Source organism: Salvelinus namaycush, chromosome 24, assembly GCF_016432855.1.
Source record: "Salvelinus namaycush isolate Seneca chromosome 24, SaNama_1.0, whole genome shotgun sequence".
Classification (NCBI taxonomy): Eukaryota; Metazoa; Chordata; class Actinopteri; order Salmoniformes; family Salmonidae; genus Salvelinus; species Salvelinus namaycush.
Genome location: NC_052330.1, coordinates 12,139,167 through 12,161,342, shown reverse-complemented (window position 1 = coordinate 12,161,342; position 22,176 = coordinate 12,139,167). Strand labels below are relative to the sequence as shown.

Genomic DNA, 22,176 nt, shown 5'->3' with positions numbered 1-22,176 from the left:
CTAGAGGCCAGCACCCCAGTTCCCAACACACTGATGACACTTGCTCAAGCCATATCCAACAAGCCACACAGCTATTCAGTCGGGTGAACATACACAAGCAACAGAAGCCAGAGTGAGGAGAAAAGAGGGCTGTTGCCAAGGGAGATCTATGTATTCTATGGCCATTAGTGCTAAAGCTTTTCAGTCTGCACAATTAAAGGCACAGAAGGATTATTTAGATTCTAAAGTGTGTATGTGCATATACTCTTTCATATACGCTTTGAATAGAATTATCTATCCTCATGCGTTGAGCTAATGTCTGGCCTCATTGTTAAGCCACTATATTTTCCCTGCTGTTAGGGAAAATACAACGCTGTTCATGGCCAATATCCAATTATACTGTAATACAAACTAATGCTGGCCCATCCGTATTGTTGTTGATATGTGGAATGCCAGTATGTGCCGGTGAGTCTGACCTGCATCCGGCTGTTCTCCAGTGCATTCTCCAGCTCTAGTTTGGCTGCAGCTGTCTCCTGCTGGTGGGTCTGCCGTAGCTGTTCTATGGCCGAGGCGTGGAGGTGGTTGAGCTCCGAGCGCAGAGAGGCTAGGAACCAGATAGAGAGAGACAGACCGGGTCCTTAGGGAGTTCCCCTCTATACACCACACAATAGAACAGGCCACCCTGGCTAATTAAAAACCCATTCATCATACAGTACATCCCCTACCTCTAACAAGCTACGTGATGGAATGTTCCAGCGTTGACCTTGATTCCTACAGGGAGGAGTGTGTTGTTCAGCTGCACTGTGTGTTTTAGTTTCCAATGGTTTTTCTGAGGGCTGCAAGTGTAGCATTTAACCAGCATGGTCCCCTATTGCTACATACAGTATGATCCTTCCCTTTGAAGGACCTTACTCAGGGCTCTAGCCTCGTCTTACCCAGCATGGCCCTCGTTATTAGGGCACTAACCCGGTGTGTCTCCCTCCCTGCCAGGGCCCTTAACCCAGTGTGAGACCCTGTGACCATTCCCCATCAGGCCCTAACCCAGCCTGGCTCTTACCCAGCATGGCTTTGCCCTCGTCCTCCAGCTCGAAGCGTAGTGTCTGCAGCTCCTGCTCCGACTGCTGTTTGAGAGTCTCGATGCTTTGTCTGTGGGCCTCTCTCACAGACTGGAGCTCCATGTGGTGCTGCTGCCGCAGACGCTGTTCCAGCTCCTACACACAGAGGTCAAAGATCATGAGTGACACACAGGTTTAGGACAAACAAATGACATAGCAATTATTTTCTAGAACCTTTTGGCACGTATAACCGGTTTTCACCTGGTTGATGATGCTGGTTAACCAGAAAAAATAACCATTATGTTCATCCCTAGAAGGAATGGTCTGAAACGTATACGAAGAGTTCAGATGGTCAAGACAAAGAGGCACTGATCAGTTTGGGAGAATCTGGCAACAGCATCAGTTTAACTCAACCGGCATGTTGCTGTGGGACTAAGTGTAGTTCAGTAACATAAGGGCTGGGAGGTACTTGGGCAGTGGCATGGCACCAGGGAGGGCTAAAGGGGAAACCTTTGCATGGAGCCAAAATACATATTTTAGACAATACTGCTGATCACGTTGGAATTATTTTACAATCAATGAGCACTTAAGCATATCATCAGTAGCTTGATGCGGCTATTGGAAGGCTGCCCTATGCTTTCCAGCAACAGTGAGCAGAGGCAAACGTCACACATTACACCACTCCAAACTCAATTGAGAAGATAAAGCCGTTAACATGGCGAGGATACAGTCAAAATCTCACGAAAACACCTCTCATATAACACTACAATCTCTTGAGAGTAGAGAAAGAGACAGAGAGTGAAAGAGAGAAAGGAGGGAGTAGTGAGAGCAAGAGAAAGAGCGACAGAGACTGAGACAGAAAGAGAGAGACAGAGAAAAAGAGAGCGACAGAGAGAGAGAGTGATAGCGGCTAAATCTAACTACAAACACAGACTTGTCCAACTGGCAAGGAAATAGCTGAATGGGAATGTGATGGAAATTTTATACATATGCTTTTCTTGTAACTAATTTCTGTGTTCTATTCATGTGCTGTTCTAAAAACGAATTTCTGTGTTCATGCAAGTGACTGATTGAACGAATCCTCACTTATCAGTATCTGCAATTTGGCAGTACGCCCAGACCTTCTTTTGAGAACGAAAGATTTCTCAGTTTCAAGGTCTCAGCTTAGAGAGGAGCCTCGTGAGGTGTTGGTCTGTCACATGTTATGAACCAGTATTGGTCGGTCACATGAATGAAACAAAACGGTAATGATGAATGAATTATGCTAAATCATGCAAATATAACTTGTCTATGTATAGCTGTATATAAAACAACTGCCGGGACTGCCCCAGCAGACATTCTGACAGACATTCTGAGGTTGTTGGAACCTCTCCAGCGCGCTGACAATAAACCATGATTCATTTAGGATTGACTTCGAGTGTCCCTGTGTAAGAATTTCCATGACAGGAACATCCAATAGACACGACACCAGATTGATAGGGATCAAACAAGATTAGAGATTAAGATGGAAATAGAAAGAGAACAGTGCATTTCAATCAACATATGACTTGTATAAGACCAAATCAAATAAGCCTTAAAGAGTAGGCTTGGGCTATATGCCATTTGTACCATATACCGACAGTATGATTTTCAATACCGTATAAAAAAATAAGAAAAACGGTATAATAACAATAATTGTTGTTTTTTCAGGGTTGGGGGGGCGCCCCCGCCTCGCGGGAGCTGCAGGGTTGCATGCTACGCCACTGTTTATAACTATAAATTAAGTATAACTGCAAGAAACGTAAGATGTGTCAAATAAATTCAATCCAGCTCAGGGCTCCAGTTATGCATCTGGTTTGCTAACTTGCTAGCTAAGTGGCTAGATGTCAAGATCAAGTTTCTTGGTTACTGCAGAGACATTCAATCCCCTCCTGGATGAAGATCCCTGTTTGCTTTTTGAAACGTGGAAATAGTGCCCCTTGTGTGCACTTCCAGTAATACGGTATACCCCGGAATGGTACCGAAACAGTATGATGATATGAAAATCTGGATACCACCCAAACCTATTAAAGAGTAAACAGGAATAAATCAGTGGTGACATGATGTTGCAATGATTCTGGTTGTTGGAAGCCATACAACAGTTAGTGGTTGAGCCCCAGCAGTGTGAAGCGTGTGTGTGTGTGTGTGTGTGTGTGTGTGTACAGTGCCTTGCAAAAGTATTTGGACCCCTTGGATTTCTTCACATTTTATTGTGTTACAAAGTGGGATTAACATTTATTTAATTGTATATTTTTTGTCAACAATCTACACAAAATACTCTGACGCCAAAGTGGAAGAAAAATTGGAACACTTTAAGATGAACAAAAATGTAATAACTCAAATATAGTCGTGGCATAAGTATTCAGCTCCCCGAGTCAATACATGTAAGAAACACCTTTGGCATTGATTACAGCCGTGAGTCTTCTTGGTAAATCTATAAGAGCTTTGCATGCCTGGACTGTGCAATATTTGCCCATTATTCTTCTCTAAATTATTCAAGCTCTGTCAAGATGTTTGGGATCATGTCAATTTTCAAGTCTAGCCATAGATTCTTAAGCAGATTTAAGTGAACACTGTAACTTGGCCACTCAGGACCATTCACTGTTCACTGGCCTCTTGGTAAGCAACTCCAGTGTAGATTTGGCATTGTGTTATAGGTTATTGTCCTGCTGAAAGGTGAATTCCTCTCCCAGTCTGAAGCAGGTTTCCCCTCAAGGATTTTGCCTGTACTTAGCTCCATCCCGTTTCTTTTTATCCTGAGAAACTCCCCATATTGCCGTCAAGCATACCCATACAGTACCATAATGCAGCCACCACAACGCTTGAAAATAAGGAGGTAGTTACTCAGTGATGTGTTGTATTTGCCCTGAACATAAGGCTTTGATTTAGGCCAAAAAGTGTATTCCTTTGCTGTGTTTTTTTGCAGTATTACTTTAGTGTCTTGGAATATTATGTATCATTTGTATTCTTCTTTTCACTCTGTTATTTAGGTCATTATTGTGGACACACTACAATGTTGATGATCCATCCTCAGTTTTCTCCCATCACAGCCATTTAATAACTCAGTAGCTGTTTTAAAATCACCAATGGCCTCATGGTAACATCCTTCAGCAGCTTCCTTCCTGTCCTATGTTCAGAAGGTCGACTGTATCTTTGATGTGTCTGGGTGGTTTAATACATAATCCACAGGATAATTCTTAAAGAGATATTCAATGTCTGATTTGTTATTTTTACCCATCATTGCCCTTCTTTATGAGGCGTTTGAAAAAGCTCCCTGGTCTTTGTAGTTGAATCTGTCCTTGGAATTCAATACTTGACAGAGGGGCCTTAAAGATGTTGCATGTATGGAGGTCAGAGGAAGGGTTAGTCATTCAAAAATCATGTCAACCCCTTTTATTTGACAAAGAGTCCATGTAATTTATTATGTGATTTGTTAAGCCAAATTTTGGTCCTGAACTATGTTAGGCTTGCCTAAACAAAGGGACTGAATACTTGTGCAACGACTATATTTTAGTTATACATTTTTCATTTACCCCCCCCAAAACAAATCTTGCACTTTGACATTAAAGTATTTTGTGTAGATTGATGACAAAAAATGACAACTAAATCAATTTTAACCCCTCTTTGTAACACAATAAAATGTGAAGAAATCTAAGGGGTCTGTGACAAATCATTTGTTGTTTTGAAACTGTACTCCAGCACTTTGGATTTGAAATGATACAATAACTATGGAATTAAAATGCTGACTGTCAGCTTTAATTTGAGGGTATTTTCATCCATATCGGATGAATCGTTTAGAAATTACAGCACTATTTTAACGTAGTCCCTCCATTGTAGGGGACCAAAAGTATGGGGACAAATTCACTGTGTGTGTATTAACGTAGTCAAAAGTTTAGTATTTGGTCCCAGATTCCTAGCACACAATGATTACGTCAAGCTTGTGACTCTAAAAACTTGTTGGATACATTGCTGTTTGTTTTGGTTGTGTTTCAGATTATTTTGTGCCCTATAGATGTGTCATTTTGGAGTCACTTTTATTGTACATAAGAATAGAACATGTTTCTAAACAATTTTACATTAATGTTCAGACCCTTTACTCAGTACTTTGTTGAAGCACCTTTGGCAGCGATTACAGCATCGAGTCTTCTTGGGTATGATACTACAAGCTTTGCACACCTGTATTTGGGGAGTTTCTCCCATTCTTCCCTGAAGATCCTCTCAAGCTCTGTCAGGTTGGATGGGGAGCGTTGCTGCACAGCTATTTTCAGGTCTCTCCAAAGATGTTCGATCGGTTTCAAGTCTGGGCTCTGGCTGGGCCACTCAAGGACATTCAGAGACTTGTCCCGAAGCCACTCCTGCGTTGTTTTGGCTTAGGGTCGTTGTCCTGTTGGAACGTGAACCTTCGCCGCAGTCTGAGGTCTGGAGTGCTATGGAGCCGGTTTTCATCAAGGATCTCCCTGTACTTTGCTCCGCTCATCTTTGCCTCAATCCTAACTAGTCTCCCAGTCCATGCCACTGAAAAACATCTCCACAGCATGATGCTGCTACCACCATGCATCACCGTAGGGATGGTATTGGCCAGGTGATGAGCAGTGCCAGATTTCCTCCAGACGTGACGCTTGGCATTCAAGCCAAACCGTTCAATTTTGGTTTCATCAGACCAGAGAATCTTGTTTCTCATGGTCTGAGAGTCCTTTAGGTGCCTTTTGGCAAACTCCAACCGGGCTGTCGTGTGCCTTTTACTGAGGGGTGGCTTCCGTTTGGCCACTCCACCATAAAGGCCTGATTGGTGGAGTGCTGCAGAGATGGTTGTCCTTCAAGAAGGTTCTCCCATCTCCACAGAGGAACTCTGGAGCTCTGTCGGGTTCTTGGTCACCTCCCTGACCACGGTTCTTGTCCCCCGATTGCTCAGTTCGGCCGGGCGGCCAGCTCTAGGAAGAGTGTTGGTGGTTCCAAACTTCTTCCATTTAAGAATTGGAGGCCACTGTGTTCTTGGGGACCTTCAATGCTGCAGAAATGTTTTGTTACCCTTCCCCAGATCTGTGCCTCGACACAATCCTGTCTCGGAGCTCTTCGGACAATTCCTTCGACCTCATGGCTTGGGTTTTGCTCTGACATGCACTGTCAACTGTGGGACCTTATATAGACAGGTGTGTGCCTTTCCAAATCATGTCCAATCAATTGAATTTACCACAGGTGGCCTCCAATCAAGTTGTAGAAAGATCTCAAGGATGATCAATGGAAACAGGATGCACCTGAGCTCAATTTCGAGTCTCATAGCAAAGGGTCTGAATACTTATGTAAATAAGGTTTTTTATTTTTATTTCTAAAAACCTGTTATCGATTTGCCATTATGGGGTATTGTGTGTAGATTGTTTTAGAATAAGGCTGTAACGTAACAAAATGTGAAAAAAGTCAAGGGGTCTGAATACTTTCCAAAGGCACTGTAGATGTGAATTGTTAGCCGGTGGTCCGTGCATTGTGTTTGTGCATTAGCCAACTCCTCTGTGTGTTTTTTAATGTATAGCTTGGCAATGATAGAGGAGCTGGCTACAGTACACGGTATGAGACTAGGCAAGTTAATTACCTGTATCTTTTCTCTCAGGTCTAAAACCCTGCGTCTGTTAAGTGTGTGTGCACACACCGGGTAGTTTGTCAATCTTAACTCCATTGCAGTCAGTCAATAACCATGAATTAGCTGTTAGAAACACATATAGAGGGAGAGAGCCTATTTCATTGTGTGCCTATTCATTCAGCTGATACTGTGTAAGCCTGGGCACGAATGAAAAATAAGATAAGGTTGAACGGCGCATAATCTATAGCTTGAAAGAACCTCAAGCTTCATACCTCGAACTAGGTGATTTGCTGAAATCGGGACACCGTGAAAAAGTAGCTCCTAGTTTGGATGTTGAAGTATGTGTGGAGAAGATTTGTAAGCGTTTTAATTAGCCTTGTATAACAGTGCCTGTCATGTAAATAGATCATATCAGTGGATATGTGTTCCCACTGTAGGCAAGGTGAAACTGGATTTGTCCCTAATGCCTCAAACAAGACAATTCAGTTTGCTTTGCTAACACGCTAAATGCCTTAGTCCTCAGAAAATGTGTCTAGAACAAACTAAACCCTTAATACATTTACCCCTGCAAAGGTTTTTACATTTTAGAACAACTTTGAGTCAACCTAGCCCCTATTCAAGAGCGAACATCTATTGAGATAAATGTGTCCTTAGGGTGTGGTATATTTTTTAATTAGCAGACATGAAAGACTTTTCGGCCCATTCAATCACCGATGACTCATGGGTCTTTTGCTTCTAATCCAATCTGTGGCTGGAGAGGTGAGACAGAATGCTTGGGGACATTCAGTCAGCTTTGCACAACGCCTGCATGAGCACTTCACATAAATTCCATCCAAGGGTTTTTGAATGTCAAAAAGATGCCTCAGAGTAAGGTTGAATGTATTTCAAAATGTCCTTGACTGTATAACGGAATGTTAAGTGCAGAAAAATGTATTTCTTCTCTTTTCTTTGGAAGGAAAGGTTCAGTGTTAGTTGAAAAAGTCAATGTCTTAATATTTTTCAGAAGTCTATATTTTCATGTATTGGGTATGTCTGGATTGGCAAATGAGTTTTGATTCATACTTCAACCTTCATTATGAAATGCCCCGACTAGTATTGAGATGTCAGTGTTTTGGAGTATAGTCAGTAAGTCTGTTATATGAAAAGATGGAGAGAGGGGCATTACTGTTATGCCAAAAAGTGGTACCCGCTCTTCGGCTATCAGTGTTTCATTTTTGTGACGAGCAAATGCAGCCTTCTCCAGCTAAGATTGTGCCACAGTGAACCCAGCAGCCCGGTTGCATTTACATATCAAACACCGGTGAATAATGAACAGAACCCATCACCTTGCTGTTCTAGACCTTCACAGTTTGCCCATGTATGAGCCTGGCTGGCAGTCTGCCTTTCAAGCATGAACCCATGCGACTAAATGTATGACCCGCGCTGATCGATATAGCTACCTCTCGCTACACAACTCACTCTCATGTCCTATAAAAGAGCTTTAGGAGCAGAGAGGCTGATTTAAAAAGATCTGGATCTGAGCATGAAGCTAATGCTAACACTGGGACTCCTGGATGACTGGCTTATGGATCAGAGTTATTGCCCCCGGCTGTGCTGACAGCAAACTCATCACCATCTGAATTACTATTACACAGATGCCTCGCCAGATTCCTCAGACGTTCCCATACTATTACATTACTTCACTACATTACTCATAAGCTGCTGTAAAGATTCCCTGGAACAATATTAGCTGTGTTGCATCGTAATTCCATCAAAAACTATGCTGCTGCTGCTCCGTAGCCTATTCGTTTTAAAGTGAAAGGAACTGAAAATCAGTGTGTGTCCTAAACAGCAATAATTCAATCAGGGTCAGGTCCAAATCACTGATCCGCTCAGAAGTCAACCGCTCCACGTCTCTGGTAATGTTGATGGACTCACTGTTGCAAAAGTCCATCTAGCCACATCACCAGCTATTTCACCAGTATATCTCCACTGTCTCTCCTCATTCTCTGCACCCGACTGATATCCAGTCTTACTGACACATCAGAGTCTATACTGGCCCATCATGCCTCAAATATCTAATCTAATGCTCTAACGTCACAATTGGGGATATTTCACACAGGCAGTGACTCTGGCAGTCAGATAGGTGTCACAGAGTTCTGCTCTGAGCCAGGTTCTAAATGGTCACACCTTGAGGTCGTGCTGACGGGTCTCCTCCAGGTCCTGCATGGCGCAGCAGTGGGCCTCCTGCAGGCTGTGTTCCCTGCGCTGGTACTCCAGCTGCAGCTCCTGGAGCTGCTGGCTCAGATGCTCCCTCTCCTGACTGAACTGGGCCTGCAGCTGCTGCAGGGAGCTCTGTGACTGAGACAGCTGCATCTCCAGACTCTGCTTCAGCAACGAGATCTGACGAAAGGGAGAAGTAGAGAAGGAGAGAGAAAAGGAGAGAGACGGTGTAGAAAAAAGAACAGCTTGGATCAGATTGCACGTAGTGTCATTAGTTCCTATATTACAGGTTTGCGAGACCTGTCTGTATACTTCATTCACTAACCTAGGACTACTTCGTTAGACAAAAACAGATATACATTTTTAACGCTAGCTTGTTATGACCTGAAGAAACACAACCTTCATTTTTTTGTTAGAGGGTGCATCAAAAAGTCATTTTGAAACCAATTATACCCTCATAATCCTTATTTCAATATGGTAGGCCTGCAGCAACTTTGGCTGCTTTGCAATGGTGGAAAAAGTACACGTACTGTTGTGTACGTGTGATCAACGGCTCAGTGTGTGATCAACATGAGAACTCAGTCACGCCACATTAATCAGCCAGGCCTCATTAGGAGTTACAGCCTATTACTACAGAGTATTATTACTGTGAATAATGAGACCGACCGGGCCCTAAGCAGGAGAGGTGGAACGTGTGGGAGGAAAAGATCCACGGTGGTGACACCTCCATAAGTCACCCTGACTCTGCTGCTAGCTGAGTCAGGGTGACTCAGGAAGCATCTGGAGCTACACCGTTAAGTAGGAGCTCAGAGTTAGAATGCGCTCCTTCCCCCCCACATGCAGAGATTTTTCCAGCATCTGTGTAATAAAAAATGTGGACAACAAACAGTATGGAGTGGACAGTGCATTATCAATGTTATAATGCTGTGACGTGTATTCGTTTGGCTCTGGGCGGAACATAACATAGTGATACTGTGGACATGGCAGACAGACTGCAGTGATCTAAGTGGAGTCAGTAGACGTGTCTGTGGGTTCATGCCAGTGAGGGACTAGTGGGCTTTAGTGGTGATCAAGCAGTGGGGTGCTGCTGACACTAAAGTGGGGCCATTGACAGAAGACATTCACACCTCCATTAGAATCAATACCTACACTGCCTTGGAGTGAACAAGAGGCGACACACAGGATCTGTATAGCTGTAATGCTCACTGTGTGCCAGACTTATTATCAGAGTCATCTGCTGCAGGGCCAAATGTGTGACTACTATCAAAATGGCACTACTCGTCATCCCTGATAGAATCACAACCACTTGTGAAGAGGGATAAGAGGCTGCTGAATGCCTTCCATTGGGACCTGAGCGCAAACAACAACATTCCTAACTCAGAGAAGGCTCAGATGTGGTTATTATGGCACAACAAAGAGAGCAGGAGGTACAGTAAATCACACGCCACTCAGAGAGGCTGTAATTCTGTCTCATCAAAATAACAGAAATATACACCTTTCACAGTGTCAGGAAGAGGAAAAACCCTCCAGTGTGATGTGCACCAGGAGTCAGTTACAGAGCATAAAGAGAATATCAATGTTCAGAAGAAGGCAGATTTAGGTAATCAGTGTTTCATGCGTGTTGCCTGGGAACTGGGTGACGTTGGTTCACTGCAGTAGCAACCAGTCACAGTGGTTCTATAACAACCCTCTCTGTATAGAGACAAGGAGTGAAGAGAGAAACCACACACACACACACACACACGTTGGCACATTCAACACTGCAAGTGTCCCCCACAAGAAGCACTCACCTGCGTACAGCACGCTGTAACGAAAGGAAAATGGACGCTGTAAAACCAGCATCGTTAGTGCAAACCAGGCCAAGTCCACACAACGCCATCATGCTAGCCACGCACACCAGTTGAATATACTGGTATTTGTCTGTAAACACACTATAGTGAGGGAGAAACAAAGAGCGCCAAGTGGAGCAGGTGTGTAAGTAGACTAAAAGCTCAGACACACCGGTAGGACTGTCCAACGTTTGCCTGCCGACAATACTTAGCACCTCTGAACAGAGTGTTGGCAGTCAATCTAATTTGTGTTCACACAGCAAAGACCTTGGAAGTGGTCAGCCACTCAGCCTAAAATACTAAATACTCCAAACCAGAAGGTGGCAGTAGCATTGTTTGGCAATGCATATCTGTGCGCGTTGTGGCGGTATTGCTTACGGTCTAGATTCCAAGTTATCTACGCTAATGTTGCTATTTTGTAGAAAGACCTTGTTGATACTAGCCAGATGGCCACAGCTAGATAACTACTTAGCAAGATGACAAAGAAACAATTTAATTCACTCTCCATAATCCCATACTGCAAGTGCCAGCCGATAGCCAAATGTTTAGCTAGCTAGCTAACATTAGCATATTCGCTAAATAGGGCAACATAACTAGCTAGCTAAGGACACTGCACCAACTCAGCAGCTAACACAGGCAGTTGTTTCATGGAAACTAGCTAATCCATTATGATTTCATTCTAACGTCAATACTAGCTACAGTGGTTAGCTAACTTGGAGGAAGTGCTTAGTTTTGTGTGCATTGCGTCTGTGCACTTAGCTAGTTACCATCCCATAGCCTACATTGCATATAAAGTGTGACTGGCTCATCCGTAGATGTACGGAGGAAATGCCCTCTTTTCCCCCTTTTTTTTGTTGGCTCCCCCCTTGGGGGTCGTGCTCTCTGATTGGCTCAAAGTCAAGTTGTAGACCACTGACAAGAACAGCGATTCTACAAGTAGAATCCGTAGATTCGTCGCTACCGGATTGGCACGCAGCATCTATCGCTTTTCTTCTAGCAAGAGAAGGAACAGCCTCCCTCTGTGATAAGTACTTATCGGCAGTCTATCGGCAGTGAGATTCTCAGTGTGTTTCATGCTTACATTACTGATTGACTTATGTTTAGCTTCACTGAGCTGAGTGGCGCTATGGGTGTGAACAAAATACACAGGAACACAGGGAAACATTCAGGAGTCAACAATGTCAAAACAAAGGCAAAAAATATATAAAAGGGGCAGAGAGGGGAGGGAAGCCAGGTTAGGGTAGCTCTTTATCAGGGAGTGGTTGGAGTATCATGAGGGATAGCCAAGTTGGTGAGGACAGAGGAGCCCTTTTTCTCTAGATGATTGAAAACAACAGGAAAAGATGAGCAGCACTGCCTATTTCAATGTTTGAATGGATGACAAGACACTGTGAAATATGGTGATATCTCAGTTCAGTAAAAAAAAATATGAAATTACTTACTACTGTCAAACCTAATTATTATCTGTGAAATGCCCTGAATGTTAATGCCATTAGCAAGTACAAGTGCATTAAAAGTTTTCGTTTTTAATTCGATTTGATTGGCCTATTCAGTCCCCTCCACAGGGCTGCCAGTGCCAGTTTGGGAAGACTTCAAATGTCATCATTTGAATAGATATCCAATAAATTCCCCATGTTTTATCTTCATACACTTTGTGTGAGTGACAGTGCTAGCTGTAGCTGCGGTGGGAGTTACAGCTAAGTAGCAGAACAGGCTTCTCAGCAGTCTCTCATTGTCATGGCTGGTATCTGCATGTGTACGGCGAGGCCCTGAGCACTCTCCTCTCACCTAATCATGGACATTTGAAAGTGGATGATTTAATATGGTATGACATAACCCAAAATATAATGAAACATTTTGGAAGTGTAAGTGGTGGAAATGTATAACCTATGCTCTTGACCTTACAGTATGTAAAGTAGTCACGGAATCCCTATATAAATCCCAGCTCCACAAAATACTTTGCACTGATGGGACTAGTGGACAGACAAATGACGTAGTCCTTTTACTCTCCATTTTATCCTGGAGCCCAGTCATAATGTGGACATGGGGCAGAGTATGCTGTGTATATCACAGTCAAGGTCTTCACAGGTCCAGCCGAAAACCCGTGACCCAACCGGGTCGGATCCGAAATTCTGTAGTTGACTCTCAGATCTAGGTCGGATCGGATGTGATTGTCACGGGTATGTGTAATTATAATTACAGAACGCGACTACTACTACTACTACTACTACACACAGACAGAGAGACAGAGAGAGACAGAGAGAGACAGAGAGAGACAGAGAGAGACAGAGACAGAGACAGAGAGACAGAGAGAGAGAAATAATTGTATGCTGCTGCTCAGGCTTTTCACGAGAGTGGCGCATGTAGCCAATCACAAGTCATCAAAGCGTCACTAGCCTCTGGCTCTGTGTGTGCGGTGGCAAGCAAGTTAGGAGATCAATGGAAGATGGAACTAAAATGACGGAATTAAAAGTTAAACGTGTAGCCTCCCGGGTGGTGCAGTGGTCTAAGGCACTGCATCACAGTGCTAGCTGTGCCAACAGAGATTCTGGGTTCGAGTCCAGGCTCTGTCGCAGCCGGCCGCGACCGGGAGGCCCATGGGGCGGCAACACAAGTAGCCTCAATTAGCCAACCCAGCTAGCTTAACTAGCTAGCTTCTCTTCATGGTTTGATGCAGTCAAAACAGGTGCTATGTAATCAGATTGGTTGATAAATAACCTAGATTTGACAGCTAAAAGTTAGTAACTAGCGCGAGTTGGCTTGGTTGCTGTGGTCTTTCTCTCCCTCCTCTTCGTGCCATTCAGCCACATATAAAACACACACACCGCATGACCCCTGCCCTGCTTGCTGCTCCTTCATTCCTCTCTTCCTCCCTCAGTGCCTGCATAAACAGCTTCAGTTTAATTATCTGCTGCTTCCCTCACTCGGACCGGATCAGACCGAGTCTGGACCCGAAAAGGCTCTTTACGGGGCCAGGTCCGGTTCTCCTCTAGTCCATTTATTTATTCGGGTAGGATCTGGGGAGGAAAGCCCCGGGTCCATTTCGGGAATGGGTTCAACTTTTTGGACCCGAGAACACCTCTATATCACAGGAACCAGCTGTAGTGTGGTGCAGCAGGGTGAGGGTGGACTGTCTCTTACCTGCTCCAGTAGGTCCTCCACCTTCCTCTGCCAGCTCTCGCGGGCACTGCTCAGCTCCTGCTCCTTGTTCTGGGCCAGCTGGGTGAGGGCTGCCCTCTTGACATCCTCATGATCCTCCCGTAGCTCCTCACGTAGCTTCTTACACTCCTGCCTGTGGACACACACCAAACGCACACAATTACCATTAGATGAAGTATACAGAAGACAATAAAGATCACACTGTGGTCAGGGGATCAACATAATGCAATAAAGCAAACCATTTTTTAAATAATTCCATGTAGTAATATATAGTAGTAGCATTAATGTACTAGTAATATTAATTCCAAATCAGTAAAGCCGCTGCAAATCATATACAGCAGAACCCTGTTTTAGCTAGGGTTAGGATTACGTTGACAAATAATTATTATTATCACGCAAGTCATGCTTGCAAGAGCACATGCATGAAAAGACCATCTAGTAAATATGTTATACTGTATGTGGCGGTGTTAAGACCCTTTTACCAACGCCACTTCTCATTAGGACGAACAACGCAACACAGACCAACATTAAACATTTGTTAGGAAAATCTGGCGTTGTGTGCATATTTCATAAACAGAATGCATCTGCACTTCTGCATCTGACTCCGCATACAGCCAATCATTAGAGAGAAGAGAGATTGGGGCTGACACTCCCAACCATCTGATACAGTATGTAGATGTTAATGCATGCGTCGGTCTGTACACAGCGCAGCCTGGGACGGAGGTTTTCTAAGAGGATAACCGTATGTCCTGTAATTGCTGAACATTTCCAGCGAGCCGCTGTCTGTCGGAGCTCCGGGGGTGTTCAGAGTCCACATCCTTGGGAGTGGAGCAGAGTGTACGATTCCCCACGGCGTCATGCAAATGCCTCCCACCTCGCCGTGTCAGCGCTACTCGATGCCCACGCGTTTAGCGCCGCTGCACAGACTGCATGTTAATCGTTATTTAGCAGAGAATGGCGTCGTTAAACGTGGGGCGCTGACAGTCTTTTCGTCGTTCCCTACAAGCAGATGAGCGCCAGGATGCGTCAGGGTGAGTGCGTGCCACGGTTTAGCCCTGCGACACTGCTGTAAAAGGAGGTGTTGATCCTCATCTCTTCGGAAAAACACACACAGACACACAGCATCTTCATATTGTAGAGAGCCTCATATTCATACTCTAGTCCCCCCCCCCCCCCCAATCTGGCTAACTACCTAGGAGGGCACTCAGCACCTGGTGAGTGGAGCAGATGGGAGGGAGGAAGGGGGTGAGTGTGTAGACTAGGCAGGTAGGATGGAGGAAGAGTGTAGGCAGTACGGAGGACGGAGAATGAAGGACGGAGAAGGAGGGAGAAGGGAGGGGAATGAAGGAGGATGTAGCGAGAAGGGAGGAGAATGTGTGTAAATTAGCCGGCCCCGTTAAGATCAAAGCTTTCAATCAACATCAGACAGTAGCAGAGAAGACAAGCAGTCGGCCACAAATGGACGCCATCAACTCACTGTCTAAAAGCAACATAGTTTCTTTCCCCAACTTCTGGCGCACATCGACGCCAAGCATCTCTCACAAAGGCTTAGTTTGACTCTGAGGTAAATCTCTACTGACAGTGGAAGTTCATTATACCCGGTTCTGACATCACTGCATTGAAACACTCAGTAAAAGAGCTTCCTCTTATATTCTATCTGCCTGAAATGGTGGGTCTTAGATGTCTATCTCTCTCAGCACGAGCCAAGCCAGCTCTGTTCAATTATTCTCGGTCCCCTTGTGTGTGCGTATTCTCCGTGTGTGTGTGTTGGCTGTGCCGGTGTGCCAGATGACACACACGCATCTCTTGCGGTTGAGGCACTTGAAAGGCTGTCAAAGGCACTGCGGTGCAGTGTGGTGGTGCCGCCCAACTGGATTGTTCCGCTTGCAAATGCTGTTCATGTTCAAGCCCACCATTACGTAAGGTAAACAGAGCAGGAGGCTTTAATGTGGGTAGGGGCTCTGGTATCTCTGCATCTCCCTCCACATCACCAGTCTAGCTCCCTGTGAGGGGCAGGAGGAGAGATGTTTCTGACAGGCCGTCACAGGAGATGAAAGAGAAGAGCCTAGAACAGAGGACGGAAGAGGGAAATGTGAATATCTCTCCCTCTGCCTCTTTCTCTCTCTCTCTTCTTTCATCTCTCTCTCTCTCGCTCGCTTTCATTCTGAGTGGCCTGTTGGCTCGAGTTATACATGGTGATAAGAAGAAATGAGGGCAAGACCACAGACAAACTCAATGAACTGGAGAGGTGAAGTTGAGTTGAATAACTGCAGACAGTAACAACAGAAAACAATAATACTGTCACGCCCTGATCTTAGAGAGCCTTTTTATTCTCTATTTTGGTTAGGTCAGGGTGTGATTAGGGTGGGTACTCTAGTTTTTATTTCTATGTTGGCCTGGTATGGTTCCCAATCAGAGGCAGCTGTCTATCGTTGTCTCTGATTGGGGATCATATTTAGGAAGCCTTTTTCCCACATGTTGTGTGTGGGATCTTGTTTTTGTGTAGTGCCTGTGAGTACTCCATTACTTCACGTTTCGTTTGTTTCTGTATTTGTTTTGGTAAGTTTCATTTATTAAAACATGTGGAACTCTACGCACGCTGCGCCTTGGTCCATTTATTCCAACGATCGTGACAAATACTATTCAGTGACAGTGCTGTGAAAGGACACAACAAGGTTCTGTACAGAAACACAGAAGTACAATCAGAACCCCGGAGGTTGCTATTTGCATTATGCTTTACTAAAGAAGAAGCATACGCTGTCTTCAATTATTTAGAGTTTTTTTTATAACTACCTCACTTATTTAAAACACTAAATGCTGTCAGAATTACAGAGCATGTCAAATTCACCAAACGCAACGTATAAATTACAATTCATAGGGACAAAATGAAAAGAAGCTGAAGGGGAATGAAATTGTGAAAGATGAACATTGAGAGAGGCGGGTAAATTAAACGTAATTACGGTACAAGAGATGAAAAAAAGGACAGAAAACTTTGAGCCAATGCTGGTCTGGATGGAGTTATTGTAGAACTCCATCTGTAGCAGAGCCTTCCTGGTAATCAGGAATCCTAATGCTGTATTAAGACATTAATTGACCCCAGCAAGGGAGACAGACACTAATTGGACTCTGTCTGATGAGCTGGGATGATCTTCCTCCTCCCCAGTCTCAAATCTCTGAGCTGCAGTTCTGTTCACACCCTGATTCACATGTCCCTGCTGTAAAGGCATTGAGATTCAAATGTGACAACAACTTTTTTTTCCACTTGAAATTCATAGGCAGTGGCTTGTCAGGGCCTCCTTGTTAATCGGGCTCAAATCCATATCTCATATGAACCTCATTACCATCCTGTCTTTCTCCTTTGAGCCAGAACAGGCAGCAGCAGCGGCAGTGAGATGCTCTGTCTGCTCGCTTGGTGAACACCCGCCATTGCTTCAGCAGAGTAGCCCATTTTGAGATAAGCGAGGGCATTGACTGAACAAATCTTGTGGAAAATGAACTCTTTAAAAGAAAAGAGAGATAGAAATATTTTGGGGCAGTCTGATTTCTCATGGGACCTATCCTCCTACTCCTCTTTCATTTGCGCACAACGTGGGACCTAGCTAGCTACAGCACTTCAAAAGTACAGTATTACAGTACAGTGTTAACTTATTACTCTTTTGAAATGTGTGGATTTGAGCCCTCTGAAGATAATTCCAATGGTCACCGTCCATTTCAGTGGTTATAATCTGTGGTGCAGCACTGGCTCTTTCTAAATGAAGCCATCCGTTCATAATCCTCAGAGCCAGTGAGAGGAGGACCTCTTTCTGGGCTGGGATCAGGGACCGGGCCTGGACTAGTATCATTACCATGGTGTATCATGGTGGCACTCGCCTCAATGTGACTGTTTCAATTACTCCAAGCCAAACTCTTTCACTCACCCTGTCCATCGCCATCCCTGGCACATCTCATCAAATCCACCCCAGGGCCAAGGACACACACATACACACCTTAACGTCTCGGTCCACTTGAGCTCCAGTTCCAGGGCCATCTTGTCCATCTTGAGTTTCTCGTCCTCTTTAGTGGTAATGACTTTAGCCTCGTGCTGCTTCTTCTGGGCCTCCATCTCTCCCTGAGAGAGAGGAGAAAGAGAGAGAGAGAGGGGAAGAAAGGGTTTGTGATATTAGCCCTCATGATAAACAAGACAATTGAGAATGGGATCTAACCCTGTATAGACAGGACTCAACATACACAACTACAAAAGAGGAACTCGGCTCCACAGCCATCAATTCTCATTGCTCCACACTTCCCCTGACATTCAGATGAGAGTCTGCTTCATTATGCAGGCCCAGAGAGATGAGAGAGAGGGGGGAAAGAGGCAGAGAAGGAACGGAGAGAGTAGAGGGGGAGAGAGGGAGAGGAGCCACAGAAGGTCAAAGGGAGAGTCAGTCTGAAGAGCAGCCTTCTAATGAACTGCCAATGCTATACGGGCTCCTTAAAGATGAGAGCATAATTCAGAATCTGAGTCTGATTAGGTATGCCAATCCAAAGCTGCTGGATAGTCTGCATGGCATATCAAGAATTGGAATCTGGGACAAAGCAGGTGGATGTGATGGATTTCGTATGGGAACAGACTCAAGGCTAGGAGATCAATTCAGTACAGATCAAGTTTATTACCCCCCCATAAATAAACATGATATACAATCAATAAATCCTCAGTCAGAAGAGTGAATGGGGAAGGGAATTCATTAGGGTTTGCTGATGGATTCTCCAATGCCTCCCTGATGAGAACCACACAGGGCCCAGGGGAGAATGTGTGTGTGTGTGTGTGTGTGTGTGTGTGTGTGTGTGTGTGTGTGTGTGTGTGTGTGTGTGTGTGTGCATGTCTTTGTGTCTGTATGTATGCATTGTTGGTGCTCTCACCTGCAGGGCGGTTAGCAGGTTGCTGGTCTCTCTCAGTCTGGCCCTGGTAGCGTCCAGTTCCTCCGCTAGTTTGTCCTGGGCCTCCTTCAGGTTGGTGATGTGTCCCTCTGCTGTACCCATACCCTGCTCACCCTCCTTCACCAGCTCCTGCAGGCGCAACACCTGCACACAGGACGGACAGATCTATCATACATCTCAGACAGGCTTTAAAAACAGCTGTAAAGGGAAAGCAAGTTGTCACCAGCCATGTCATCATGATGATATCTTGATCATTTGACTGCTGACAGGCAAAACATTTTGGGACTGTATCAACAGTCGACTAACGAAAAAAAAATATATATAGTTTTTGAGTGAAATTTCCCTTTCTAATGACCTGGTAGTAAAGTACATTCCATTTTTGTAATAGATATGAGTGTGGAATCTGCACCTCAAATGAGCCAAGACATTTTTTATCACCTGCTGTTGATAGCAGCAAACTTGAATATATTCCAGTTTGTCTGGACGACCACAACAAATGGCCATGACAACATGACAGGAGCAAGAGGAGAGATCTGATCGGTTGGGTGGCTCCTGACTGACCTCCTGATTGGCTTGTTCAAGTTTGGTGGCGAGCTCCTCCTTCAGGCTGTCCAGTTGCTGTCTGAGATGGTTCTCCTGCTCCTCCAATGAGAGCCTCTCCCTCTCAAACTGCTGCTCCATTTCCTGTAGACAAACCCCAAAGACTCTGTTATAATACTACCAGCACAATAACCATTACAGGGCTAATCAGAGTATTTTTATGAATTTAAATACTTAGTAAATATGGCTGCAATAACTGTGCTTTTAGAGGAAAATCAAAGCCAGAGTAAAAGGATTCACTAGTACATGAAAGGATAATGGTTGTTATTATTCACATTTACACACTACTAAGAGTTTTGTCAGCATCCTTGTAAAACAATATTGTCTAATATGGACTCAGAAGGGCTTGGGAGCTGTAATAATTTAGGAGACTATACATCACAGAAGACTGAAATATAACTAAACTGTTTGACATAGAAACACCACATTTTCAATATATATATTTTTAATAATCTTAATAATAAATATTAATAACATTCCACCCATGAGTCACCCATTGACTGTCACCCATGAGTCACCCATTGACTGTCACCCATGAGTCACCCATTGACTGCAGGAAAGGGCTACTATCCTGCTGGGAAAACGGATGACATGAGTGAGTTCCTTATATACAGTACCAGTCAAAAGTTTGGACACACCTACTCATTCAACGGTTTTTCTAAATTTTTTACTATTTTCTACATTGTTGAATAATAGTGAAGACATCAAACCTATGAAATAACACATTTAGTAACCCCAAAAAAGTGTTAAACAAATCAAAATCTATTTTATATTTACGATTCTTCAAAGTAGCCACCCTTTGCCTTGATGACAGCGTCGCACACTCTTGGCATAGTGCGTCCAAACTTTTGACTGGTGCTATACGCAACGTCAGGCCACCCAGAACAAGGACGTCTGGAAATCAAATAAATTATGCAGAATTCACTGATAAGGGCAATGTCACATTCTGGAACTCAATTTTCCGGGGGTAGAAAAGATTTCTCGCTGTGACGGTGAGATATCACGGAGTAAATGCGGCCTTCAGACATTTCTGATATGGGGTAGATGTCTCGTCTACCATTTCATTCTCATTGCAGGATATTTGTGTCAGTGGATGACACCCCAGTGACAGTATGATAAGTAGACATCACCATAGGAAGACAAGCCTCTGGAGATGGAAGAAGTGCGCAGTGGCATTTTTTTGCACCAGGCATGGAAATGTAATTACTGCACCAGATGACGATTTGCTTATGAAATTCTCAACAGCTCTGCATCTGTTAATGTCAGCGCTGAACATTCGACCGTGGACATCATTGTAAACACTTCATATAAGCCTGCATAATTTACAAAACAGAATACTTGATCACTTTCATACATACATTACTGGTATAGTACTCTGAAAAGACGCCTTGAAGCTAAATCAATGACTGCCAAATAAATAGGAAATGCATTGAGCCGACTAGTGACTCAGACTACTATGTGAACCTTGTCCACTCCAATATTAACTTCCTCTGATACAGATGGTGATTGATAATACAATATCCTTTGCCTCAGTATCTTCTCTTGAGGAGGCAATCCGCAGTTGAAACAATAACAAAGCAGCCTCCCCGCCACTGTTTCTGTAAAAAGATGAGGGATGGGGCTGGAGAAATGTAACCACTCTCAAATTCATAGAGCTACGAATGCATGGACTAACTATCCATGATATCAAAATAATAGTTCAACCACAGTTTGAGGCCATACAGAGTTTGTTTACCTTGTTTGCTTATATTTTCGGGTTCTGATGGGGTGTGACAGTTGAACTAAGCTCAGGAGGCATTGATCCGTTATATTCTTCCAGAATTAATGGGTACATATGATTCATTTACAAGTCCCTTTAATGCTTTCCCATGACCAAAAACTGGGAAGAATACATATCATACAGAATATGAAATAGACAAGACACTTAAAAGTGCGATCTCAAAAGGCAGTATCTATCTGCATGAGCAGCAGACTTGTCAGCATGGTGCACTAAGTAGAGCTAACTGAATAATGTATAGTTCCACCTTATTCAGAGAGAACTGCTCTGCACACTTTATGTGTGTGTGGTTGAAGAGTACATGATTCAGAGCTCTCATCTTCCAGAGCACACTCATATGCAAATAGGAGCTTATCTATTTTGCATGATACCATCCCTCCAAAACAAGAGTCAAGACATTAGGCCTTTAATCTCATTAGCGTCTTCCCCTATTTTTTTCCCACTGAGTGTCAAGGGTAGTGTGTGTGGGTGTGTGTGTGTGTGTGTGTGTGTGTGGTGGCTTTGAAGCAAAGTCACTGAGTTCACCTTGCGCACAGTTCTTGAATAGTGCATACTCTTTAAAACGTCTAAAAGTTTGTGCCACACAAAGTCTACACTGTCAGCCGCCCATGGTAGTTTGACTAGTCACTAGTTCTACCTCAGTGTCCACAGTAAAGGTCCTTCCCACACCTTGGCGATGCCAGCTAAGGAGGTGACTCATGACCACGTCTTGGGACAGAAGGATGACAAATTGTCTTTCCTTCCTCCTCCTCTTGCTGTGCTGTGCGTAGAGGGAAGAAGAGGAAGATCCTCAGGGAGTCCGCCCAAAATAGGATGTCAGCCGACGCGTCGACTCGTCAAGCTGCACTTTGTGACTCTGACTCACCGGCGCACAAACATAAGCCCTCTCCTACATGATCTATCCGCTCGCTCTCACCCTGTTCTGCATCTCTGTTTGGGAGAGTGAGGAGCGGAGAGGATATGATAAGCAGCAGTGCAGTGGATAGATGCCGAGGCATCGCTCTCTTTCTTTTTCTCTCTGGGCGCCAGTCTAATCAATGACATGAACGCATTTCTCCGTTCTGT

General features: G+C 44.2%; 1 protein-coding gene across 1 annotated transcript in view; it reads right to left on the bottom strand.

Moving 5' to 3' along the window:
- LOC120019492 (protein FAM184A-like) overlaps window positions 1–22,176 on the bottom strand; it is a 159,273-nt gene that overhangs the window by 25,579 nt on the left and 111,518 nt on the right. The window contains exons 6-12 of the mRNA XM_038962792.1: window positions 19,296–19,418; window positions 18,717–18,878; window positions 17,800–17,925; window positions 13,800–13,946; window positions 8,797–9,009; window positions 1,037–1,190; window positions 456–583 (exon numbers count right to left, since the gene is read on the bottom strand). Coding sequence (XP_038818720.1) covers window positions 456–583; window positions 1,037–1,190; window positions 8,797–9,009; window positions 13,800–13,946; window positions 17,800–17,925; window positions 18,717–18,878; window positions 19,296–19,418 — 1,053 coding nt within the window. The remainder of the gene's footprint in view (window positions 1–455; window positions 584–1,036; window positions 1,191–8,796; window positions 9,010–13,799; window positions 13,947–17,799; window positions 17,926–18,716; window positions 18,879–19,295; window positions 19,419–22,176) is intronic.